A 27,698-nucleotide genomic window follows, 5' to 3' on the forward strand; every position below is an offset into this window, starting at 1 on the left:
GGCATAGTAAAGCGATTGGACATTTAGTTTTGATATTATATTAAATTCTGAATAAAATCTATAGTACACTAAACTGTTTAAAAAGTACAGGGGCATGAATACTTACACAGCTGTGTATCAGCTAATGGAGCTGATTTGTAATCTGACTGCAAAGCAACAATTGGCTTACTGATGAAGCAGGAGCAAGAACAGATCACATGTCCCAAATATCATTATATCACTTTATTGCAGGAGTTGCCTAAACATAAGAAATTATGTCAAAGAAATGAGGACCTTGGAGAACCAGGCGAGGAGAAGAAGAGAGTCCTCAAGCTCAATCCTGCTATCCAGACGGGTGTGTTGGAAATAGGAGCCCAAGGGTGTAATAACCTATACACCTAAATTTGATATGACAATCCATTTGAGTGTTGTAGCAGGGGGTGGGGTGGTGAGGGGGAAACAGACCTCTTGACAGTCTGACTCCTCACTGTCAGCTTGGGTTGGCTGGTTCGTATTTCCCACTGTGTCTCCGCTTTAGACTCACAACAGATAAAAATATCCACAATAGCAGACAGGCAGACCCTCGTGGAGTTGGGTTTCGGTTTTTCCTTTCCTTTCATTCTCAAAAACTGCAGCTCAGCTAACTTTGCCCAAAAGTCTGGAGTTACAGTGAGGGGACGGTTTTGCAGGAGAAGAAACTTTACTTGATTTAAGGACAGTCCTTGAGAGAGTGATTCAGTTCTTCTGCTGCTTTCTGCTCTCTTTTTTTTTGACCTCGACTTTATTCTGTACTATCTTGATAAATAATGACCATTAAGATAACGTGAACTGATTCACAATATCTGTACCCACTTCAGGTGCCGTGAGGACAATGAATGTTGAAAACTGTAATTTAAAAGCTTTAGCGACAAAAGTTCAGCTATAAAGAATTGAAGAAGGAGCTGTTGAGAATGACTGAATTAGTCCTTTGATCCAAGACAGAGCCAAGTTAAGAACTATTTGCTGAGGAGATAATAACACTTGAAACAATAAACCACCACACTTGCAAATGTGTGTTTTGAATTCACCTTTGATAGACAGTTGCTGAGAACAACTCACATGATCGCCAGATTCTTGTTCAGCAATTGTGCTGCATTCAGAGAATGTCAGCAGAATTGGAAGAATTTGAAAAAATGATTTCCTTTCGAAACAGCAACATACATACAACCTATTTGTACCTAAAGAATAATTTTAAAAAGTAAAACAACTGTGGGTTCATTGTTTAATCACTATGTTGGAAAACTGTAAGACCTCACACTGCCAAACTACCTGCTGTGGACCTTATTGGACATAAATAAAATATTCACACATTCACACGAGCAATTTTCATGTTTTTAGGTTGTGGGAGGCAGCATGGTGGTGGAGTGGTTAGCGCTGCTGCCTCACAGCAGGAAAGTTCACAGTTTCTGTGTGGGGTTTGCATGTTTATGCTGCACTGCGCTGTGAAACCCTCCAGTCCAAAGAGATGCATGTTAGGTTAATTGGTGACTCCAAAATTGCCCTGTCGGTGTCGATGTGAGTCTGAATGTTTGTCTGTCTGTGCATGTCTCTCTGTGTCGACCCTGAGAGAGACTGGAGACCTGTCCAGGGTGTACCCCCCTTATAGACCAATGATTGCTGGGATAGACTCCAGCACCAGTGAGACCCTAATCAGAATAAGCAGTTACAGATAATGAATGGATGGATTGTGGGAGGAAACCAGATTACCTGGAGAAAAGCTATGCTAGCATGGAGAGAACATGCAAAATCCATCCACAGAGGCCAGTGAATTCCAACCCTCGACAGTGCCAACCACATGGCTCTGCACTTATATAGCACTTTTCTACCTATTGGCATTCAAAGTGCTTTACACTGCTTCTTATTCACCCATTGTCACACACACGCACACACACACCGTTATGCAGCTGGCCAACACTCACTGGGAGCAACTAAGTTGGGGGTTCAGTGTCTTGCTCACTGGAGGAGCCGGGGATTGAACCAACAACTGTGAGATTGGTGGACAACCGCTCTACCTTCCTGCGCAAAAGTCACCCCCTAGAATCAAACCCTAGAAATTGAAGTAAACTGCTGTTTATTGATGTTTTTAGCAATTCATGATCATCATCTATAAAGACCACATTGTCTGTCCACATAGAGGCAGGTGCTTTAAGCCACATTCATTCATGACTTAGGAAAATTGGAGACACGGGATCAATATGACACCACACATGAGGTCATACCTTTGCATGCATTATTTCCAGCCCTTGCATGCAGTGGCTAAAGTTCCTAAATTCCTGTGCTGCCATTGCAGAGTAAAACGCGTGGTGACCTGTTCATAACCCTTTAAAATGACAGAACCCCATTTCTCTCTCTCTCTCTCTGCTCCCTCTCTTCTTCTCTGTAGCCCCCACCATTTCTCAATTTCCACATCATTCTTGCCCCACCCTTTTTGCAGTAGGGCGGTTGTGATTGATGGATGTATGCCTATGTGGATAGTGACATAAATATTAATCATCTGCCACCCTCAGGCCACTGGCTTACCTGGACTCCCCATGAGCCATGCAGCTTTCTAGCTGCTTTCTGTTCAGTGGGCCATGCTGCTCACTCCTCAGTGAGCCAAGCCCGTCACTATTTTCCAATTGAGTAAAGATATCAAGTGATCATAAATAAATCTCATGAACTGTGATAAAAGAAAGTCCTACATAATGTTAATTTTGATATACATTTTTGGAAATGTTGTGCGAAGTGTTTTATATAATAAATTTAGGTTCTTGGGAAGCAAGAAAGGTTTAGGGCATTTGTATGTTTTTCCTTTCAGAACCCGAATATTGTGAATCATTCATGTATTTCTTCTGTCATCTTTTTTCGTATTTCTGTCTGGCCTCTATTCCCTCCATTGCTCTCCATCCCCTCCCTCCCTTCATGCTCTATCTCTCTCATCCACTCTCTGTCTTGGGTTCCTCCACCGCCCCCTATGCTGCAGGGGTGGGTCAGAGAGGGGGGAGGCAGAGGTGTCAGGGGGGAATCTTAAGTGTTGGTGGTGAGGGCTGCTGTCTGGGCATCGAGCGGAGCAAGGGGCGTGGCCGCTTGTCTGTCTCAGAGGCCCTAACGAGAGTGTGATTCATGGCACAAGGGGTACCCATAGGGACAGGATTAGAGGTGCTCTGTCTAACCGCTCCCCAGAGAGGGTAAAAAGATATTTAATCTGCCCACCACGCAGGCCGTTACCAAAGCACTGAGTGTGTCTTTATTTGTGTTTCAGCAAATGTGTCGGAAGGTTGTTGGCAAGATGGCAAGAGTACCCCCCACCCAACTCACCCACACACACACACAATACACATTTTTATAATGCACAATACATTATATGGTAATTATTGGTCTGCAGCTTCATCCAGCAGAATGGAATTGGTCTGTAAGAAATTGCCTTGATGTGAACTCTGTTTAAACAAGACCAGGTAGCACTTCTACCTCTCTAAATCAAATAGGCCCTCAGATATGTTTTTCCTCTCTGTCTTGATTTTCCTAAGTACCCTAAAAGAGGCCAAATAATATATATTTTTCTATTTAAAATTGTTCCACTGACTGTGGATGTAAAAAGGGATAATTTGTAAAGATGAAACTGCAACGGATTATCACCCAACTTTTCAGCTCTCCTCAGCTGAGTGGAGCAGTTTAGTGTTTTTCAGCTCAGTGTTTTGGTTTCTGAAGCCTCTGCCTTTCACAGTATTTTTAAAAATGTTCACGTTTTGCTTGAAATCGGTGGTATTGCTTACAGCAAAAGGGAGACTCTTATTTTGAAAATATTATTGTAGACTACATTATTTCCACACCACTATACACACACTGCATCATATCCACTACTGTTGCGTGGCAGGGAAAGCAGGTGTAACCGGAAACAGGCTCTTCACAACACAAGGCAGAGGGCTAAAAGAAATGAAAAAATAAATGCTAACTGTTAAATCTTTTCATAAAGTACTGTACTCTTTGTGTGAATGGTGATGTTTATGATAAACTACATACAGCTTGCTTGCTTGCTTATAGTCCTTTAAGTGTGATTATTATCGTCTTGGCTTGTAAGTTTAGCGTTTTCCTGCTTAATTTATCTGTCCGATTACTTTTGGACCAGCTTTTGACAAGCATTCAGTGAAAGGTCTACTTGTATATAAATCTACCACTGGTGTTATCTTGCAGGGGCTTTGTGTACGACAGCAAGAACAACCTTCAGATGAGGGGATTGGTCGTCCTTCTCTTGTCCAAAGCTGCGGGGCCGAGCCATGGAGCCTCCAATATCCTGGCTCAGGACATGGTCAGTGGCATCTACCCTAGGTAAATCACCTGAAATGACGGACCCTGGTTGGCATCCTTTCCCTTGTTTGAATGCACTATTGTCATCTATTGCTCTCCCACAGCTTTCTGTTCTTATGAACCGATGTGGTGTAAAATACTTCAGCTTAAACAAAAAATTAAATCTCAAATGAATTGAAATCTACAAAAGTAATTAACATATATTTTACTATATTTATATATATTGATTGTATTTGATTATTTTTTTAATTTCAGATACAGATTTATATTTTAGTTCATACATCAAATGACTAGAAGACTGTGAAAAAATTGTAACCTTTATAATCGTTTTTAAGTAGTCACTGCAAACTAGGATGGTTTTTTTTTTTTAGCTCTTACGGCACTTTCAGACTGTGCCAACTGATGTGGTTATAATCTACACCATGTGACACAGGTGTAATAAAATTGGAATCGCCATCATATGCATGTACTGTAGGAGAACACCTACTGAAGAGGAGGAGAATGTGGACCTGGTCGTGGCTAAGTGCTAAGTATTCTAAGAGAGTGTAAGCTAAGTTTGTGATTTATGATCAGTGCATCATTTAATGCTGCATTTCAATTGGTTGGTTAGTAGTCAAGTAGATGTAGGTACATGAGTCTTAAATTTTATGTTAGTAATAAGGCTTTGAACCATTCTCGTAGTGAAACAAAAGACCATTGATTACAAGCCATGACCAAAGATATCCTTAAATGTGTTGATCTTTCATACGGGACAGTCCAAAATCCCTGAGTGTATAGGCACCACTAGTGATGCCTCTCTACTGGTAGTTTGACCCACACTTCTTCACTTCTCTTAGGTTTAAGGTTGGTTTCTCGCAACTTTACCTCTTTCCAGCTCCGAATCCATTTAATCTATAGTAACAACAGGCTCCTAGAAGCACTGTGACAACTATTCAGTTTCTCTTTGTACTTGACCTTGCAATACAGCTTTTGTCTATTTTGGTGTTTTCCTTGTTTTATTTTCTTACACCATTTAAACTTTCCTTCTGTTCAGCCTGGACTCACTTATTCTCTTGCTGCCACTTCCTGGGAGTTTGGTTACAGTCCCATTGACCTATAACTTCCTCATGATTTTTGCAACTGTGGCTGCAAGAACACCAAGCTGCTCGAGGATGGTCTTTTAGTTTTTACCTTGATCATGTTTGGCAGTAATTTTCTTTCAGATTTTTTCAGATAACTCCCCTCTTTCTTTGTCTTCTCTTTGTTCAGTGTGGCGCACACAATGATACCGAACGGCACAATGAGGACTTTTCTACATTTAAAAAGGCTGAATGATTGATTATAAGATTGAAGACAATAGTGTGTTTGAAATGTCACCACAATCCACTTATTTATCTTGTAATTTTGTTCGGGCCTTTTTAGAAGATTTGTAGAATAAGAATTCAGTCCTTTTCACAGCTTCCTTCTTTTATTCAATGAGAAACCAAAGTCATAAAGGTTTGCAGGACCTATAGTTTTTAATTACATTTTTTTGTTGTGTTGTTTTAGCCACATCTGTGTTTCCTTGCTTTGAAAAAAACAGGGCAGTAAGCATGTGTAACATTGCATTGTAGAGCCATAAATGTGCATGGCAAGCAGACCCAGAAAGGTGATGCCACTTTTGTCCCTGTTACATGGCTGCTGAAGGATAAATATTGAAATTAAATCCTCATGTCAGGTAATTCTATCTTGTCCTCTGTGGTTATTGTCCATATCAATTCCTGTAAATGAAACACTACATCATCTTGCAAATATGATGGAGTATAGGTGCAATACAGCCATAGTTACATTATTGGGAGTTTTTTTTAATTATTTTTGTTATGTTTAGAATGTAGTTAACTGGAAAAATAATTTTAAAAAGTTCCTTCAGAAGCTGCTTTTATGACCACCCTACAGTGCCAAACAGTGAGGATGAGAAGAGATTTTACAACCGATGTGAATTTTTATTCAGACATTCATGGTCCACAGAGGACTTTGATGACCTCTTGAATTTAATTCAGGTTTCAGTAGTAGGTTTTATTTCACCTTTCTAGCAAGTATATATGGTCCCCAGAAGATGAACCCTACATTTTCGTGAGTGGCAGCATTGTATATCGGTTTTCCTATACTTATTTTTAACCACATACCTACAAAATAAATTCCTACCAGTCTTGGCTGCCTGTGTTTAGTTGAATTATGAATATTTATAAAAGCCTATAAAAGCTAAAGTGATTTAGTGAATATAACAACAGTAAAAGAAGCAATAAAAACGTATATCATTTATTTTGGAAAAACCTGAAGTACTGTAAAAATTTGGTATAAAACCAAAGGCTACATTTTGAGATTTTAAATTATTTATCCTTGAATCCACTGTAGAAGTTTTTTTTTTTTTTTTAACAAATAAATAATTTATGTTAAACATATATATAGCAAAGCTATTATTTGCAATAATTTGTGTGCAATCACTGAGTTACCACATATTTTTATATGTAGTTCTTTTTAAACTAAAGTAAAACCCAGTCTACTTAAAAGCTAACTTTGATTACTTTCTAAATGAATCATAATATTCTTAATTACAATACAGATGCTAAAACCAAAATGTAATCTTCTCTGCACACTTGGTTGCTAGTCAGCCATCAGCTTTGTCCAAAAACTAATATAGACACAACGGTCAGGGTCGGGCACATGGCCAAACGTGATGACATGTTTCATGTGTTTGGTTGACATATTTAATTGCTGCCTTACGTTCTCCAAATCAGCATTTCCTTTTATCTTAGCCGGTCAACTGGGCATACACAAGATCTCCTAAATTAACTTACCTGCTTGAAATCTTGCCCACATTTACCGGTTATGACCAAAAGCCAATTGTGCAGTTATTCGATGTTGGAGAAAAATCTTATGGGAATATTCATCAGTATACAGTTCAACGGGACTTTTCTTCTTTTGTCACTTTTGTGTTTCTGCCCCATGTTCATTTAACCAATAAGAGGATAACAATTCTTTCATGACTACTCATGATGCATTTAGTTAAAGTAAATTGATCCACTTATTCTGAAATGAGCAAACATACTAAAAATGAGCTTAAATTAAACCAAAAGGTGGACCTTCACCATCTGAGTGCATTTAAAAGAGGAGTGTGAATTCTCTCTGGTCTGTTTCAGCTATGATGGGGCCTTGGCCCTTTTTTTATTTTTTATTTTTTCTTTTCACACTATAGTTACTGTGACTTTTCTGCTTTCGATTAATTGTGTATTTCACTTGGAATAAGACCTGTAATGGCAAAGGCTAAATAAATCTGCAGCACTTTGAAAGCTTGAACCTTGAATTGAACCTTAAAGATTACTTCAGAGGGGTATGACTTTTCTTGAGGTGTTCCCATACATAGAACAAAATCATTGGTAATCTGTCCATGTTCGTTTTCTGGGTCTTAAGGGGCTTTCAGAACTGTAGTTTGTTTGGTCTGGTCCAAATCAGCAGACTAGTTTCTAAATTTGGGCCATTTTCCCTTTGGTTTGGTTTTCTTTCTCACACAGAAAACAATCAAACTATAATGTATTACAAACAGTCACACAGGAATTGTCTTGTATGCTCAGTGGGGCGGAAACAGAAAAGTAAATACAGGAAGTAGATCCTGTTAAGCAATGGTGAATATTCCTATGGATAAAAAAAAAAAGAACCATCATAAAACAACTTGTTATGAACAACACAATTACAGTTTGTTCATAACCATGGTGAGTCTCTGGGAATGCACTTTGAAAAAGCATACAAAATAATATGCTACTTAACACTTATTAAAGATGTGCTGTGAACTAGTGGATTTGGGCCAGAAACCACTCCAGAGTTTATCTGGGCCTGGGACAAGGCTACATCAAGTAACAAATTTCATTACAGTTGTTTTGGTGTGATTACTCTGAACCCCAACAGCCTTTTCCCATCCCCAGCTGTGCAGTGCCGGTCTAAGCACGGTAGAAATTGGGGAGGGTCGCGTCAAGGAAGGGAAACTGTGCCAAATCAACATGCAGACAATGATCTGCTGTGGTGACCCTATACTTGTGTGATAAGCCGAAAGGACAAAAAAAGAAAAATAACTGAATGAGAGTTTGATTCAACTGGACTAAATGAGGTCGGTTTAAAAACCTCTTAAGTGTGAGAACACACTTACTCCTTGGGATTTTTTTTTTTTTTTTTTTTTGAAAAAACCCAATTTTCTGTCTGCCTGTCACTCTCCAATGTGTGAAATCACAGTAGCCCCATCTTTACTAATCTTATTACTTTAGTAATCAATCCTAGTTTAATCATTAATTAACTGTTCTTTAGAGTGAGTTAAACACATACCCTGTAGATTCTATGTGTAGAAGAAATGGGGGTGTATTCATTGTACATGTATTCATTGTTTAAAAAAGTAATATTAATGTGCTGCTTTGAAAGTGCTTCCGGTAGCACCCTAAGGTCCTAGTACACGCGTCGTCTACCAGCATGCAGCTCAGAATCAGGACATGGGTGTGTGCCAAGTGGTTTCCAGAAGTGACTGCTGTGTTTGGCGCGGCTGAGCACTGGCTCCCTGAAAGGCTTCTTTCTTGCTGCTAGCTGGCACAAGGCATGTATGTGTAGTGGAGCTGTGTCTGCACAGGAACATCCTAATATTAGAATTAATTGGAATAAACCAGGCGTCATGGAAGCACTTTAGTCGGATCCTGCTCGGTCTGAAAGGCCGTACAGGGTCGGCGGGTTATGTCTCGCAACAGGACGAGTTAGTACACACTCACGTTGTGTCACAACCTGGCACTCACATCATTGTGACAGTACATCACGGACTGCCACATGCAGCATTCTCTCACTCATATTTGATGGATGGTCCTAATGCACACACACACAGCATGACTTGATCACCTCATTTGCACTATCTTGCTCCCTCTCTGTCTCCCCCCGGCATTCCCCCCACCTCTCCTGGGCTCATTAGCACCTCTGCTGATGGCAAGATGGAAGGATGGAGGGAGTTAGGGTGGGGCAGGTTTGGGGTGATTGAAACCTCTGGGGGATGGTCTCCTCCCTCCTGACAGGCAGCATTTGTTAAACATTTCCCACTCTGCTGCCTGACACTGATGATTCACCAAAGCACCAAGATGATAGATAGATGGATAGATGGACAGATAGATGGACAGATAGATGCACAGCTGTACAGCTAGTCCAACTTGTACCCACAACGCCTATATTTCTTTTGACAAATGAAAGCCATGCCTTCTGTCTGAGGCCACTTCTTTCAATCACACTCAGGGACACGCTCAGATTTGTTAGCCTGTATTTGATAGTGAGACTGCAGAGGGAGGAAAATGGAACAGAACAGTCAGGACAAGGGGCGTGGTGAGGGGCGTTACACCTCGACAAGATGGCATCGGTTGCTATGCAACTGGGTACCAAAGCTATTTATACACCAGCCCCCTTGTCCCCCTTTTTTCCTCCCCAAGCTCCACTGCTACTCATCAGGACAGCTAGATTGGAGGCACAGCTTTGGGATGTGCATACACTGGGGTTCAGCTAATCTGGGTTGATGGAGGATGGTGTTTTGTGCTGTAGTTCAATATTATTCAATTATGAATTAATTAAAAGTAGTGGTTGTGTGTGTGTGTGTGTGTGTGTGTTTTTAGGTAATTTATGCCTGCTTTTGTCCTTACACATGTTGTCTATCATAGGATACAAAAAATGTCTATTGTTTTTGAAAATCAGAACTTTGTATTGGCATAGTTTGTTTTTTTCCGAAAATGCACTATAGTACAATATATATGCTATAAAGCGTAGTAATCCATCGTGCACACACCTACTCTTAAATCAGAAAAAAAGAAGTTGACATTTATGCCTTATGGCCAGTGAAGGAACTTCATCAAATCATAGATAGATATGAGATTTAGGGCCATTATCTGCATTATCTATCAGTCCTACATTAGGCTCTACCTGTATGTTTAAATATGCATATGTGTAGGTCTGCTCAATTTTTGCATAAAAATAAATTCAATCTGTCAATTAAGCATTTTCCTGATTAGACCAATTTATTTATCCATAAATGGCATCAAACTATAATCTGGAAAATATATACTATACTACATTGATATTGCAATATACAATGGTGTATATAACATGATGGGGGATTGTATCTGCATTTTCTACTCCACTGCTGATTAATAATAATAATAATAATAATAATAATAATTTGACAGTATTGGTCGTCACACTTGTATTTTTTAGTTTTGAAACATTAAGTCATGATGTGAACCATGAGTAGATGCTTATCACCCATATGTTGTTCTTGCTGTTGTTAGCGGCCGAAATAAACGGTCACTGTAAAGCTTGACCTGGGAGTTGAAATAAACTTTAAAATGTTATTTTTATGACCTGAAATCAGCCACAGTCGTGGCTTTGCCGTGCTCTTCTTGTTGTAACAATGAGTTCTCTTCTTGAAACCTGTCGAGTGAAGCCATCACTCTGAGGCACCTTGAGAACACGCGACTGTCAATCTGTTAATTTCCTCTTATTTAAATGCTGAACTTATTAACTCTCATTCGTGGTGAGCGTGTTGTTGCTCTGCGTCACCGAGCAGAGAAACCAACCAGACAATGGGTGTGATTGAGAGCCGAAATAGATGACATTATTGAATTTTAATCACATCTTTTCCACGCCAACAGTGAACATGGCAATTACCTGGCTACAAGACACGAGTATGTGTGTGTGAATTTGTGCTGGAAGGGGTTGGAGCACAAGGCAGACGACTGGCTCATCAGGTTCTCACAGTGGCTGAAAGAAGGTCGTAAGTAGCTATCAGCGCACCCAACCCTGTCTGGATGGATCCCTCCTGTCACAGCGTGGCGAGCTCCTTCCATATGGAGAGGGGCCTAATTATCCCCCACCAATGACTGAATCAACATTTGATTATATCCTCCCTAAGGCTGCTCTGAAAGGCTCTATTCAAAGACCACTTTTATGTCTTTTCTCTCATAATCAAGAATGGCTGTTATTTGCTAATGATAAGTTTAATTTCTTTTTTTAACACAACCCCTGACACACAGCGACAAGATGTCTGACATATCTGCTAGTTTCTGCCCCGGAGTACACTAATTTTGACTTGATTTGGTTTTAAGACAATTTGTGGCTGTGGAGAATCTCTCTTATTTTAAATACACCGTAATGTCTTCTTTTAAGTTGTCTGGTCAGTAAATGTTTCAAACGGTGTGATCCCAGCAGTCTGTCTGGAGACGTGTTGTGTATTTTAGTCAAAATAAAACACAGTTTCAGCATCAGAATGTTGTAATGTCATTAACTAAATAGATGTTTTCTTCCTTTTGTCAGATGGAAGAAATAAAAAAAGCCCATAAAATGTTTCTTTGATTGATTCCTTTGTGGTGTCTACACCTGTATGTGATGTCTTGAATGAGTTTTCAAACTTGCCAAACCTGCATATTACGCCAGCATAAAGACAATGAAAAGGTTTCTGTCAAAAAGCTCTCTAGCTGTCAAGCCTCTGAAACGCCTCTCTTAAAAGCTGTTGACAAAAAAGCTGTGATTTTTATAAATGTATCCCTTTATTTTCTGTTTCATAGCCAAAGGAACTTGGCAGAAATTACAGAGCTGATCCACACGGCATTCCTGGTGCATCGTGGGATAGTCGACCTGAAAGAGTGGACGGTTTCAGACGGCCCACTGAAGGACATGCAGTTTGGGAATAAGATGGCTGTCTTGAGCGGGGATTTCCTGTTAGCGAACGCTTGTACCGGACTGGCCAAGCTGAATAACACTAAGGTACCCTGTCTGACAGTCAGGGAGCATTCTCCTGAGAAATATCTGATCTGACATTAGTAATATTAATGAGAAACACTGCTGTCTTAATGTAAGCTCCCAGCAGTCCTCACAGCCGCACATATCACAAATGGCTTATCACTTTTCTCACACTCCACATCCCAACTTAGCCTCTCACATTTGCTGGGGTTATTTGTTGAAGTTTCCATTGATCAGGGAATTTATTTTTCACAGCATAATAACTGCAGAGAAAAATGATCTCTATTTAAATGATCCCATTTTAGTAAAACAAAATTTAAGGGATTATATGCGGTATAATTATGTTTGTCTGAATTACTGGTGCAGTGTATGCGGATGCCTTTTCACTTTACAAGTGTAGCTGACTGATTCCTGAGGGTGAGAACTTCAAAGGTGGGCCACAAGTTAAATCTAACGGTTTGAGGTTATTAACAAGATTACTATTACGGACCTCAGACTCCAAACTGAATATGTGATTTTTATGTAAATTGGCTGTGTTAGCCCAGCAAAAACAAGTAAATGAAAAAAATCAATTTGACCAAACAGGTGCAACATTTAGATAAAAATGCTGCAAATACATAAAACACAGCTGAAAACAGAAATGCTCTGCAAATATAAACACATTCATATTCAAAATACACCTCCTTTATATACAAAATGGAATAAGAAGTGTTTGTGGGGGGCAACAAAGAAAACACACACAAATATGCCATTAGAAAGTTACAAATTAGCTTATTTTCCAACACCAGTCAACTTCATGAGGTACTGAAAAGAAAACAAGTGTGTCCCAGCTTTGTCTATCACTTCTTAGTACCCCTGGAAAGAACCATCATATGTAATGCTTGTTTCCTGCAAGTTGTGGTTCTTCTTCAGCTTTCCATATATGTGGCTTACCATTAAGCTACATACAGGACACATGGTGACTGGAAAATAGCAACAAGTGTGGATGAGATTGATGCAGGTGTGCAAGTTGTTGCAGGTCAACAAAAAAATTAATAAAATGACACCACCTAAATCAGACATGCCAACTGAAAATTATATCTGCGGGGAGAGAAAATAACTTTAGAAACTGGATTGATTTTACGCTTAGATTCAGACATTTGGCAAATGCTTTTATCCGAAGTGACACCCTGACCCTGACTTACTTATTTTGTAATAAGTAAGTCAGGGTCAGAAGTCATTGATAGCAAAGTGTCAGCAGAGTGGTGCAGATATCTCTGTTAGAGTGTCATGACCTGCATTTGTCTGAAAAGGATTTGATTCATCCTGTGACAGATCATTGTCATATCAGGTCCTTCAGTCAATTTCCTACATTTACCAATTACATTTGTTTGTTTTGTATGATAATGTGGTCAGCATACACAAACAACATATGCACCATGGGAATGCACCTGATTGAGTTTTCAATTTTGCACTTGTGTGTGGTGGTGGTCTTGTAAGTGCACCACAGATCATATCGGCTACGTACCCTGGTAACCCCTCGCTGACAGATACTGTCACCATGCTCTTTCAGAATGCGGTTGCCTGAGTGGATCAAAATAACCAACCCCCCACCCCTTGTGTCTTTCTATCTTATTCAGTGCACACACACAGGGTTTTATCTGGCAGCCACGAGGACCCTCCCCCACCCAAAATATGATATAAGCAGTATCCAAGGTGCTTTCTGTGTAGAAAACATAGCGGGAGTTATAAGGAACCAGCTTCCTTTTTATAAATAAAATGCAGGTTCTGTGAGATTTCCTTTACTGTGCTAATTGGCTTTCATTAGGACTCAACTGCAACTGAGAGATAACTGTCTGTAGCTATAGATTACAAGAATAGATATGATACTGTTGTTCCCCCGGAGGACGGGGATAAACACTGAGGGTGAAATGATGGCAGTTCCAGTGATGACTTGAACTAATGATGATTTGATAACTCAAAGTACATTTTCACAATAAGAAAGTTGGCTTCTGTTTAATCAGGTTTATCTGTTCTGGTTTTCAAGGTGAGAATAATGCCATTCAAACACAGGTAGCACCTGCTTTCAACAAGGTTTAAGGTTTAAGGGGTTTTTTTCTAAACAAACCTGCAATGCTGTTTTGCTAGGAGTGAATGTAATCTGAAGCAAGAACAGGAAGCAGCCCCATAGTGGCAGTTTTTAAGGGTAATAAGGAGAGGAGGATATCTGATAGCCAGCAGTTACTCATGTTTGAAAAGGTTAGCAAAACAAAATGAACCCAGGGCAAACCACCACCTGTACTGATGCTTTGTATTCAGCTGCGTGTTCCATGTGTTCTTCACTGGCATGGACAGTGAGGAAAATTCATCATTGTTCATCAGCATCATTAAAATGTTTGTCATTTGCTCTTTCTATGGTTATTAACAGACCTTCATCAAAGACCAAAATCCAAGCCCTTAGTTCGTATCAATAGAGCAATATGTTAATAACAGACTGACCATAATGCTGGTCAGTGTGCATGAAACTTAAGGGAAAACCTGTTAATGGATTTACAAAAACTTGGACATAAATAACAGTGGATGTGGCTCCTCATGTGACATCAAAGGTGAGACATGCAATTCAATTATAGGGCGTCTGTGAACTTAATGCGTTGCTGCTGAAACAGAAGAGTTAATGGTGTAGAACACTGATTTAGTTTTCCTTTCAAAAAAGGAGTGCAGGGTGTGGCCTTTACCCCATTACCGCAGACTAAAAAAAATACCTTACTGGAAACATTGGTAACACTTTCAAACTTCTACCTACAGAACGTTGAAACATACAGTGATTTCAGCTACTTGGTAAGTACTGTATGTCAGCATCACCTAACATAACAAAAATCAACATGTGCCTCTTGTATATCATGGGGGCAGCTGGTGGACATTACAAAGAATTGTGTACACACTAAACTGATAGTAATGTTGGCTAAACAGCTGGCAGGCCAGGTATCTTACTGAAGTAACTTTAAACTTATAAGACTGCATGACAGCATCCTTTAGAGTTATATTCATGTAGCTTTTTAACCACCGTCACAATAGAACAGACTGTCTGGAGTAAAATGCAGGTTATTATATAAACAGCAGCGCCATAAGTCCCACAGAAATTGGAGGTTGCAGCAGGCTCTCTCCAGTTTCCTGTCAATAAACACCCAAAAATCAAAACCCTTAATTCTTATGAATCGACCAATAACTTAATAAAAGTTTGAGACCGTAATGCAACCCCGTCCTAGCAAGAAAAGAAAACGTATCCAATCTGTCAGCATTTGAAGACTGGCCCACATTAGCTTCTGCTTAAAGTTACAGTGTGCAGCATTTTTCATGAATAATTTTAATAGAAATATGCTCCAACACTTCTCTTAATGTGAAGAGGTGTGGTGGAAGCCTCCTGTGACATAGTCATTGAACTACACTGGCAGCAGTGGAGAGATTTGCTTTTAAAAGCATCTTGAGCAAAGCCCTCCCCTCAGACTAAATAGAGAAGATCAACAATTTCTGCCTTATTTAGTAAGTTTATTATCATTCTTATTTATTGTAATTGAATAACTGTGTGACCTGAAGGGCTATGCAGAGCGTGGCGGAGTGTAACGAGCGAAGTAAGGCTGTCTCAGAGCAGGGACGGGGAGAGCTGAGCAGAGCGGACAGGAATGATTTTGAGTCTGACGGAATCATTTCAGCTCAAGAAACACTGGATGCTATATTTCCCATAATCCCAACTGAATAACATGTTTAATTAGAGACTCTACACTACCTAATTGTCTACTTATTTCAATCCCTAGACTTCAAATCTGTTATGCAAGCTTCATAGGTAAAGTTTTACAGCAGGTTTGAAGCCTGATCTGAGATATGTCTGATGATGTAATCAGTGATTTGTTTTGTTTTTTCACCCATTCTCAGGATGTCTCCTTCAAAAACTGGTTCAGCACTGCAACAATTCTTGCAAGTCTATACTTATAATTATTCCTGGCCAAATGCAATTATTCAATCAAGAAAATCTGCTAATTGTCCAATATTTATAGCCCTCTTACAGTTTAAACTGTTTTCAACTTTGATTTTACACACTGACTGCTGCTTTGTCTCTCTCACAGCCCGTGTGTGGTCACTGTACTACGTTTTAATAGTGTGACAGATGAGCTTGCAGCTTTCTAAGTTTTTCTCATAAACCAGCCTTTTTTACTTTTAAGGCAGTAGGAGCGATGGATATTATGTGTCGTGGCCTTGAGAGGAAACCTAGGCCACTACTAAACTGTAAAGTAATCTTGCTTTAGAGCTCCGGTTTCTCCCTCTTCACAGACCTGTCGGCAAAACACGATCTGGCTGGATTTGGGAATGGAGTAAGGAGGAGGCATGGGGAGAGCTTATCTGATACTTTCCAAAAAAAGACCCCCACTGGCCCCCACTTCCCAAGGCAGGCCAAGCAGAGACACCACATCTGGTAATACTGTAGGCACATTGTCCTTCCAGGTCTGTGGGCAGAGCTCAGGTTTCCTTAATATTTTCCCCTGGTGGATACAGTTACCCAAAGGGCACTGCGAGGCTGACGGAGCACCAGCGTCACCAGACGTTTCTGATGAACCAAGGATGTCTGGGATGAGCTGAAGGAGCTCTAAATTTAACCTCATTCATCTGAACTGTACAGGCGTGTCCTCGACTCCCTTCCCTACACCGTTCTGCAACGATGAATGAAGGACAGAGAGCTCGACTTCAGAGTTTAACTCCTTCATTAAGATCAGCATTTATATAATGATTTGAAAAGATGCAGCCTCTCATCTGGTGGCTGATAAGAGGCCGGTAGTGTGACTGTAAGCTGAACTGTAGTCATGCATGCCCCCTGTAAGAGGAAATGAGCAACTGCACTCTTAAACAAACAAAACTCAGGCATCCACCGAATATTATGTAAATATTTATTTAATGCTATTTAAAGTAGAAAGTGAACTACTTTTGGAGGTCAGTTGTATGTATGATGTTTCTTTTTTAAATCTAATGCACAGCTAGTACAAACATTCCTTTGTTATCAGAAGTAACTAAAATCAAGGAATCAATGAGTGTATGAAGTTTTAGTAAGGATCCACTGTGAGGATTTCAACTTTTTAATCCTTTTGACAGATTGTGGCAGCTTTGACTTAAAATCTTCTGATATTGGGTTGCATTCATTTCTCCTTCCACTTTATGCTTAGACCCAGTGTCTGATGCAGACATACATCAGCGAGCTTCCACCATGTTTAACTGTGGGAATGCTGTTCCCCTCTTCAGTCTTTTTTTTTTTTCAACACACATAGCTGTGTGACATATGACCAAATAAGTAAACTTTTGAATCATAAGACCACATAATTTTGTGCCAAAACTCATTTGTTTTCATGCTCTTTACTATACTCCAAGCCTGCTGCCTTATGTCTAGAAGTAAGCTGTGGTTTCCTTCATGTTTTTCTCCCAAACAATTCAGACTTGTGCAGATTACCCTTGACTTGGCTTGAAATCTGAACTTTTATTCTAGTTGCCACTAAGAACTTTGTCATGTGTCTCTTGATTCCTAATGTATATACAATTTCATTTCGGATTTATGATCTTTACATTTGATACTGGTGTTTTTATCCCCCTCTAGCTTTTTTAAGGTTCAGCAGTTTTAATTGAAGGTCTTTTGAAAGCTATTTTTACTGAGTCCATTGTTTTGGTTGCTCTCTGCTTGAGATTGCTCCTGGGGGAAGCCCAGTTTAACACACCAGGTACCATTCATCAAGCATTAAGTGTTGACAGTAGCGATAGGTAGATAACACCTTGTGGAGTGTATGGCACAGTTCCCTAACTGTGCTGACACAGTGTTGACACTGTGTTGGCATATCGCTTAATAGCAACATCTGCTGGATTATAAAAAACATTGCAGGCAACGTGGATAAAGCGTGAGACATGTGGATGAATGGTCCTGTTTACATAACCAGCTGATAATAAAGTGCTAACTGAATGAAAGAAAAGTGTATATATTCCATTTAGTTGGAATATAACCAAAATAATATGACTATGACTTATAGTATGTTAAACGCAGAATGTACAAGTGTAAGTGGGAAAAATATGTGAAATCAAAGTGAAATTTTTGTCATTTATGAAAAATAAGTGGGAGTGCTTTTGTACTTATATGAGAGGAAAAGACAGGGTTTACATATTTTTATTAAGAAAGAAGTTTTTATAGCATGTTGGGGTCAAGGGGATTTTATCTCTTTGTGACCAGTTCTCCTGCTTTGGAAAAAACTCTTACACAAGGTACACATGAGGCAGGAGTACATAAAAAATATAAAAGCAAGTTTGTAGAGGTGCACTGAAGAAGTGCTCCTGTTTATGTAAGACAGCTCTGTGGAGCAGAGCCCACATTTTACCTGCAAAGTTAATTATTGTGAAAAAAATTTAATGACCGCTCCAGTAAGGAATTTGAACATAATTAAATCAAATGAAAACTGAGCAAAAGTGGAAACAAGAAAGGAAAACATTAACCTTATTTGGCTTTATAAGGTCAAAATGTTCCCAGACTGGAGAAAATGTCCTTTTTCTCTGTGGTTTCATAATTATTAGTGGATAATGACGAAACCAAAACTAAACAAAGAATCGCAACTAAACAAACAATTCTTCTCCTACTTTCAGCACAAATACAGTCAAATGTAGCGCTTTCTGATAAACACGATTTGGCTTCACATCCTTATAACACACCATCTCTATCAGTCACATGATTTTTCTCAAAGTGATGCAAACATCAATACTCCTTTTTAAACACTTAATGCTTATTACTTCTGATGATGAAGGAGCACTTTTACTACTTTAATGTATTTGAATTTTCTTTGCAATTTCAGTTGTAAGGGAATGCAAACTTTTTACTCAACTGTAACTCCCTTACAAAAGTGATCTTTTCTGTTTCTACCCATCTGCAGAAACCTTTTATACTTTGTATATATGGTGTAAAAATCAACATATTCATTTACTAACATCCAAACAGAAACAGAAATGAAAGACCGCCCTGAAACCAGATCATCACTCCACAACCTTGTTAACCCCTCCGCTCTCTGGACGTTTACTTATTTCATCTCACCATCTGCGTTTTAGCTCCACTTGAACCCCTCACACTGAACAGACACCCGATCAGGCTTTTTCCACTGGACTTCTCCATAAATACAAAGTTTAATGAATGAAGTCAAGTCTGGAGCTGCATCATGAAATTAACAGGAGCTCCCCTATGGCCTTATAATGAGAAGCTGAGTTAGGAGCAGTTTGCATGATTTCCAACCCTCACTTCACCTCAGATTTATTCAGCAAACCAGCTGTTCAGTTTGCCCTTGCTTCAATGAGGGCAAATTATTATTTTTTTTTTTAATTACAAATGTCGCGGATGAACTGAGTAGCAAGTTGGTTTTGATTGATCTCATTTACATCTACATTTTAGGAGCTTAACTGATGCTTAACCAGAGTAATTTGTAATGGGGGAACGGGGTAGTAGTTCACTGCTAGAACCCAAGGACAGTTTAGCAGGACACGTGAATTCTGACATGTTCTGCATTGTGTAGATCAAACCAATATCTAAACAGCAACTCTCAAAATATCATTTCTAGTCCGAACAACCTGCTTGTGTTGGACTTCATAAACATAAAGCACCACTCTTAATGCATTGTTGATCACATTTATCCTTTTCTCTCATCAGATAACTAAAGATGTTGTGGGGAAAGCCGAACTCCTGAATGTTTAGACCAATTATCTAATGTATGTTTGTGATTTGTTTTTCTTTTTCTGTATTTGTCAGGTTGTGGAACTAATCTCAAGTGCCATTGGGGATTTAGTTCAAGGAATCTATTATGAAAACTCCAGTAACATTGAGGTAACTCATCTAAGTTATTTTTTATAGATCCACTTTATTATGTGGCAAAACACATGTATGTTAGATTACATTACTACTTTAAAATGTACCAATACTAATTTTAAAGATATTGTAAAGTTAATATGGTAAAAGGGTGTTTTTGCTTTGTCCAGGACCAGGATTGACCAGTATTTCACAAATCTTTGGATGGTTATATTTCTTTTACTTAATTTAGACTTAATCCACCTCTGAAAATAGAGATTAGAAAATAGAACTATACACAACATTAAAACTTTGGGTCAGAAACAAAATTCCACCTGTGCACAGCATCAAAAGTGAATACCTCTTTGTTATTAGATATATATCTGACTTAGGGCGGCTATAGCTCAGTTGGTAAAAGCAGTTGTTTATGGACCACAGGGTGAGTGGTTCGATCCCTGGCCCTATATGTCAAAGTGTCCCTGGGCAAGACACTGAACCCCTAACAGCCCATTCCCCCTCCCCAGCGATGCAGTGCCGGTCTGGTAGAAATTGGGGAGGGTTGCGTCAGGAAGGGCATCCGGCGTAAAAACTGCCAAATCAACATTCGGACAATGATCCGCTGTGGCGACCCTGAACTCACGGGATAAGCCGAAAGGAGAGTAGTATTAGATCTGACTTAAGAATTGTTATGAAAAATCTAAATACATTTGGTAAAACATTTTTTTTATAATCCTGAAGTTATGGTGCAGTGCTGTCAGTTATAAGTGAGCAATCATTTTTGGTGCTTTATGTTGGGCTTATATGTGGACATACAGGAGTGGTTGTCTTGCTTTGACACTGCTCCCCTCTAGTCCAAATAACTGCATTTTTTGTGGGACTTGTGGGAAATACAATTTTCCTGTAAATGCAGTGTTACACTCTGGTGACATTCAATTACATACAGAAAAAATAATACTACAGAGAAAGGAGGGAATGTTTTGATTGAGGATTCATGAGGTGCTCTGTGGAACCTTTAATGCAGCACAGTCAAAGCAGTGAGAGCTCAGCCCTGTGGTGTCTCTGCCTCTGTTTGCTCTGCAGGAGAATAGTCTTGCTGATGTTGTTGACGTGGCGGTGTGGGAAGAGCATGCGTTCCTTACCCATGGCGCACTGTTGGCAAAGAGCTCTCAGGCTGCATTGGCCCTTGCCAAACATGATATGGAATCGCAAAGACTGGCCTACAAATACGGCAAGCACCTATCACTGGGACACAAGGTAAGTCTGGGTGTCCCACCCACAAAACACCAAGTCCCCGTGAAGTTGGTCTTTGAAGGAACAATCAGTAAGCGTCAACAGACAAACCAGTGGCCTGTGCATAATAATCCCAGTCGGGTTTTGCAATGTAAAGGCTCTGAAAACCTCGATCTTCATGCTGTGAGTGATGCGGTTACTTTGCAGTAGAGGAGCCTAACTGTTTTGTTTTTGTCCTTTCTTTTCTCGCTTGAGCCTATTTGGAAAAGGGGTTTATACTTATGTACATGAGTTAAGTAACATTTACAGAGAATGTCTGTTTTTTTGTTACGTATACTGTATGAAAACTTACTCTAACCATAACCACTGCTTGCCAAATCCTAACTCTTGCCCTAACCATTACCTAAACCTAACCTTACCCTAACTTAAAAAAAAAAAAAAACTAATCTGGGGTAGCTGTGATTCAGTAGGATGGTAGTAGGTAGCCACCAATTGTAGGGTTGGTGATTTGATACCCAGCTCCTCCTTTGTCTTTGAGCGAGACACTGAACGCCAAGTTACTTGCTGCTAATGGGTCAAGCCTGCTGCATGCCAGTTCCCGTGTGTGTGTGTGTGCGTGTGTGTGTTTGTGAGACAATTGGTGATTTAGAAACAGCATAAAGTGGTTTGGATACTGACGAACTGGTCGTACAAGAGTATACACACACACATTTTTATACACGTTTTTTAAAAAAAAATTGTTTCAGACAAGTTCTGTAATGTTTCCCCACGATACTAATAGGCTTCAAGCCCAGAAAAGAAAATGGTTCCTTCAAGTTTAGTAAAGGTGAATTTCTTGAACCATTTAGCAGCGCAGCTTGTTTCTTATTGTGTTTTTCAATCAATTTCTTCATCTTTTCGCATCTTTTCACCCTTTATGTTCTTATCATGACATTTAGTGGGAGGAGTATAAATTCTTGGCTGTTTAAAAGATAACTCACCAGCTTGTTTCTGCAGTAAAGACATTAGGGAACATGCTACCTTGCTTTCTTCACTTACTGTGAATGTTTCCTCTGTGACAATATAACATGTAAAAAACTGTAGACTAAAGTAGGTCTAAAAATCAAAATCCTGATCTAAATCTGAGTTTTTGGGGCTTAAATATGGTAAAAGGTCTGGACTATATATATGGTATATGGTCAGGTCTTTTTTCGTACCCAACCTTTGTCCCTCTTGACTATCATAGTCTTTTATTCTTGAATGTGATCAGGTCAAGGCAGGACAAATCCAGTTTAAATCTAGAGAAAAGTTAAATGGTCCCCAGCTAAAATGTCATTAGTACATAATGTTAATGCACCAGATGCAGATGCGTACTTTTTTCAAGGTTCAGAGGTTTTCAGCAGAACCTTAGTGGTGCATGCCTAAAAGTCACTGGTAATGATCCCAATCATAGTGCTGCATTAGTATGACTTCTCCTGCTGCGACTCCCTGTCAACGCTTGTGTGCAGGCCTCAGTGGCTACAGGGAATCTCAGCATGGGAGGAAGCAGAAATTAGGTCTTTGAAGGAGAACCCACCTCATCAGGCCAGCTGTGTGTTTCAGCAGACTGTTCATCATGCTGCTCATTACCAGGATCACTCAGGGTGGACTGTAGGTAGGCACATCTAGGTGCGAACATTCTCGCTGCTGGATTGGTTCCTGTAAGCTACAAAGCACACTCCGAGTCTGATTGAACATGTGATTGACAGATTTGCTCTCCCTATTGTAGCTGAACTCTGACCTGCAGCCGTTTGTGAAGAGCAGCATGGGGGAGCAGTTGTCGTTCAGTTTGACCGCTGCCCCTGTGATTTTCCACCGTCAGATCGTTGGCCAAGAGAAATGGCATCAACAGCTGCAGCAGGTACATGAAGGATCTGCCATGACTCCATGACTGCAGCAGCTAGACTTGTTTGTGTGTTAGGTCAGGAGGTCCTAACACTCTTCTCAAGCAGAGTAAACCACATGTCTTTTTTTCCTCTGATGAGCACTGCTCTCTATTCTTTATCTACAGTTTCCATTGTGGGAAGGTTAATTTATTTGGGTTTATGACTTGGCTGCAGAAAGTTTGTGACTTGACAAGATCAGTTGTAAAATGAAGCCTCTTTGATTTCTATTCAGAGAACTTTAGGGTTTAACCCAATGTGCTGATAAGAAATTCACATCAACACATTTGAATGAATAAAAAGTTTTAAGCATTGTGTTAAGGTACCATTGCATAAATTGGTAATTTAGCTAATATTTTTCTCTTTCTGTGTTCTCAAAAAGGCAAAAACATTGAGAAACCAACTGGATTACTCAAAGGTAAGTCCACAGGGTTATTTATCACACTCTACAGAATCTGTGTACAGTGTTAAATTATTCCTTATGTCAGCCTCTGAGACCTTGGTGTTATGTTTCAGGCATATTTTCATTACAAAACTGGTCTGTGGGGTGTTTGGGGTGCTATTGAGCTGTCAAATGACTAAACTCTATTTTGTCTGTTTTCAAATTATTACAATTTTTAATTTCCTGTCCTGAGTTAGAGCGGTGTTGAAGCTGCTTCCGCTGTGACAACAAAAATGACCCTCAGGCATTATCTTATCAACCAGTGTTGCATCTACATATTTTGTATCTATGTGAAAAATGTCCAAATGAACATAGATGACAATTTGGGCTTTTTGTGAAAAGGATTTTGAGAAATCTGAGCAACTTTAGGTGAATAAAATGTCATGGATAGTTTTTAAATACACTGAGTATTTATAAAAAATTCTATACAAAATATGTTAAACTAAAATAAATCTATAATATATTTAACACATTATATTAACACATTAACACACACATTATATATACATTTATTTATTTATTTATTTGATTGATTGATTGATTGATTTTTTTTCTGTTGTATTTCAGTGTTTACTGAATAGTGAAATATAACCTCAGATAGTAAAAGGGAGGAGCCGGTTCACATATCCATTTCCATTTTAGATTCAACACGAGGGTTTGTTATGGCTCTCTGACAGCCTTAGCCAATGACATTTTGTTTTTGGATTGTCTGCCCCCATTCTTGTGAGCATGATATCTTAAGACTGCCTTGAGGAAATTTAGCACAAATTTAGCACAAATCCACTTTGTACTCAAGGATGAACTGATTAGATTTTGGTGGTCAGAGGTGAGTGTGATCTCTCATTTGTCCCATTCATTTCAGCACAGTATCTCAGAAACACCTAATGGGACATTTATTACATCTGGCACTAACATCTACTTTGGCTCATGGATGAACTAATTAGAGTATGAGTATGGAGAGATATGCATGTAAACTGTAAATGGTTGGCAGAGGCACACAGGATATTATGTTGACTATGCCAGTGTGGAGCCAAATGATTGAGGACGGGTCTAATGAATGACTTTCTATTTGTGTTATTAATGCCATGGCGGCTGTAGTTAAGTTGTTAAAGGCAGCCGTCCATGGACAACAGGGTCAGTGGTTTGATCCCCGGTCCCGGCTATATGTCGAAGTGTCTCTGGGCAAGACACTGACCCCTAACAGCCCATTCCCATCCCGAGCTGTGCAGTGCCGGTCCAAGAAATTGGGGAGGGTTGCGTCAGGAAGGGCATTTGGGGTAAAAACTCTGCGGACAATGATCCTCTGTGGTGGCCCTGAACTCACGGGATAAAACCAAAAGAACCAAAAAAAAGGGGGGGAGATTAGAATTAAATTAGAAGTTAAAAGCAATACACCTTTTCTAACTAACCAACTACTTAAAGAGATCTGATATATGATCTGGGTTCAATAAGTGGACTCAGAATCTGATTCGGATTATATAAAGTGCAAATTGAACCCCATCCTTCAGTGGTTCTGTTCTGACAGAGCCATCAAAGAGAAACGGGATGTCTTTTCACTGTAACCTATATCAAAGTTGAGAAATTAGCTTTTAGAAAAGTCAATGTGTGAGGGAAGAAGGGGACCAGTAGGGGTGCAAGAAGAGACTAAAGCTCTGCATAGGAGGGTTCTGTTGGTGTTGGGGGTGTTATCTGGTCCTGTCTGAAACCAGAGCAGGAAGGATTACTTACCAAGACCTATTTGTGGAGGAGACACTGAGGCTCTGACACAGTGGCATTGTGAGAGGATCTCCTTCAGCAGACCTGCTGAAAAGGGGATGAAGATAGAAGTTTGAAGGAGAGAGCTGAGGGAACACGAGCAGGAAAACTGAGAGAAGGACAGGAGGAGGGAGAGAATTGGGGGAAGGAAAAAGAGAGAGCAGCCCAGAGGTTAAAAATTTAGCTTTGATTCTGCACAAAGAAAGGAATGCATAATAAGTCGAGGAATGTTGTGTACGTTTCCGGCATCTGCAGATCCAAGTGACTTAGCATGGGGTTTCATTACATTTACTCTGATAAATGGACATAGAAATTTACAGTCTGTCATTCTTTAATGCAGTTTCATAGATACACATCATTATGGAATTATGGAAAAGGAAGGGGGGGTCCAGACTGAGTAGATGGCTCAACACTATATTTTGGTGCAAAAGAGGTGAAAATGGCTCACACACTGAGGTCATTGGTCACCCAACAGCTATAACTGCTCAATGAGACTTGAATCAGAAAAGGAGCAGGACTGCACGCAGACTTGTTTTCGTCTATTAAATAACCAAAATCATATGAAATCATAGCCCAGTGCTTTGGCCTGCACTTTCATCAAAGGCCAAGAACAACGATCAGCTAACCTTTATATATACATTTTCCAGCACAAATACCAGACATCCTATTGGACAGAGCTTACCACAGTAATCAAGGCAATATTTGAAACCGATGTGTAGTTTCCTTCTTAATTTACTTTGTATGGCACCATCTTCAAATGAAAAAATAAATAATAAAACGCATAAGAAATAAGAAAGAAATGCAGCATATTCAATTAATACATTGAAGTAAAACATACTAACTTGTAAAAATACATTTGAGAACCAACCTCTCATTTAACCCATGTGGTGACAATGTGCACATCCAATATGCTTCCCGTAAAGATGCAGATCCAAATTGTCACCAAGCTTGTGGGAGCTGACTTTTTCAATGTGTTAAAAGCCTAAACAAGAAACTGTGTGATGGCATTCTGTGTTTTGCTATGGGAGTCATAATGTCCTGTTATCTGATTGTACTTTTGTGTTCTTAAATGTTCAATTGTCTGTGTGCGCTCCTCCTCCATTTTTGATACCTTAAGTACATTTAGGAGAAAATCTTTGCCTAATGTGCTTTTCTCCTCAGATGTTGTGGCAATGTTCCTCAGAATAAGACACTGTGAAGAAAAAATAAAGCAAAGTATAATTCTTCGGTTCCTCTGGCTGACCTAATCTAGCTGAAAGTTGCTGCGTATGCTGCACTGAAAGGTGGAGGGTAGGGCCAGCTGCACTCTCAGGGGGATATCATGAAAACATGTTAGTTGGAAGAATGCCAATATGAAACAATAACTGTTTTTTTTTTTTTTTACTTTATAGCGTTAAAAAATGAATACAAATTAGTTGAATTTTGATAAATGTTCAATTTCAAGAGCATCAAAATAATTAAATAAGCAGCCAGGGTGATGCCAGAGTTCAACACCTAAATTTTTTTTCTGAGTAGGGATGCCTACAGGGCTTTTCAGCTCCAGTATTTATGAGGTAAAATGCCCTCAGCAAAAAGATGTCCCAACACACTAGCAGTAAGACACATGGAGACGCCCAGCTTCATCTGTCTGTATATCTGAGTTGTTGGTTGGGGATGACTTGACTTGATGTTTCATAATTCTCCTGATTTATGAATTGTTTTGTTTGTGTATGCAAAACTTTGGGAATACAGACACATGACTCAAATCATCAAGCAGTCTTATCATGGAGTTAAAGCAAGACAGTTACAACATTCACTTCAGGAAATTAGTAAAATGTGCAAAGACATAAAGTTCAGGGTACTTAATTGTTAACCTGCCAGTTTCTGTAATATAACTTGTTGCATATACTCAAAATGTTTTCACTTTCACTTAAATGTAGTAGGCTGCCTCCAGTGCATGATTTTGTTATGCAGGTTTTCTGTGGTTTAAAGAATGGCTTTGCCTCTGTACAGTCCACTTTAAGAGTAAGCTAACTTTCTCTGGCTACTTATGGTTTGTTGTGTTGACAGCTGGATAGTCACCGGAGTGCCACAAACATGACAAACTAATGTGTGTTTTCATCCCTCGACAGCTTTTGGCAACTGTTAAGTCAGAGAAAGGCGTGAGCTCAGCAATGGACTTTTGCTGTTACCATAGCAACAAGGCTCTGGAGGCCATCCAGGCTTTCCCCTCCTCCGAGGCTCGATCCGCCCTGGAGAACATCGCCTCCGCCATCACCAAATTTTGACATGGACACACTCACACTGCCGCCTCTAAATATGCAGCCTGATGTGTCTTTGTCTGCAACAGGATGAGTTGAGATGAATGAACTTCTTTTGGAGCCAAGTACTGGATTATGTCTGGCAAAACTTTTCTGCTCTGAAGAGAGTGTGAATCAGAAATGCTATTGCTGTATCCACAAATGGTCATCATTAAAGAGAGAAATAAAAACACATTACATGA

The 27,698-nt window shown here is 39.5% G+C and overlaps 1 protein-coding gene across 2 annotated transcripts in view; it reads left to right on the top strand.

Annotated features, from left to right (window-relative positions):
- Positions 1–27,698, top strand: part of pdss2 (prenyl (decaprenyl) diphosphate synthase, subunit 2) — a 30,005-nt gene extending 2,307 nt beyond the window's left edge. Inside the window, exons 2-8 of one of the 2 annotated variants that reach the window (XM_067479364.1) lie at positions 4,189–4,323; positions 11,889–12,087; positions 19,853–19,927; positions 20,969–21,142; positions 22,866–22,997; positions 23,402–23,437; positions 27,328–27,698. In XM_067479364.1, coding sequence (XP_067335465.1) covers positions 4,189–4,323; positions 11,889–12,087; positions 19,853–19,927; positions 20,969–21,142; positions 22,866–22,997; positions 23,402–23,437; positions 27,328–27,483 — 907 coding nt within the window. In that variant the 3' untranslated portion in view covers positions 27,484–27,698. The remainder of the gene's footprint in view (positions 1–4,188; positions 4,324–11,888; positions 12,088–19,852; positions 19,928–20,968; positions 21,143–22,865; positions 22,998–23,401; positions 23,438–27,327) is intronic. The other variant, XM_067479366.1, reaches the window with a different exon arrangement.

This window comes from Channa argus, chromosome 16 (genome assembly GCF_033026475.1).
Source record: "Channa argus isolate prfri chromosome 16, Channa argus male v1.0, whole genome shotgun sequence".
In the NCBI taxonomy this organism is placed as follows: domain Eukaryota; kingdom Metazoa; phylum Chordata; class Actinopteri; order Anabantiformes; family Channidae; genus Channa; species Channa argus.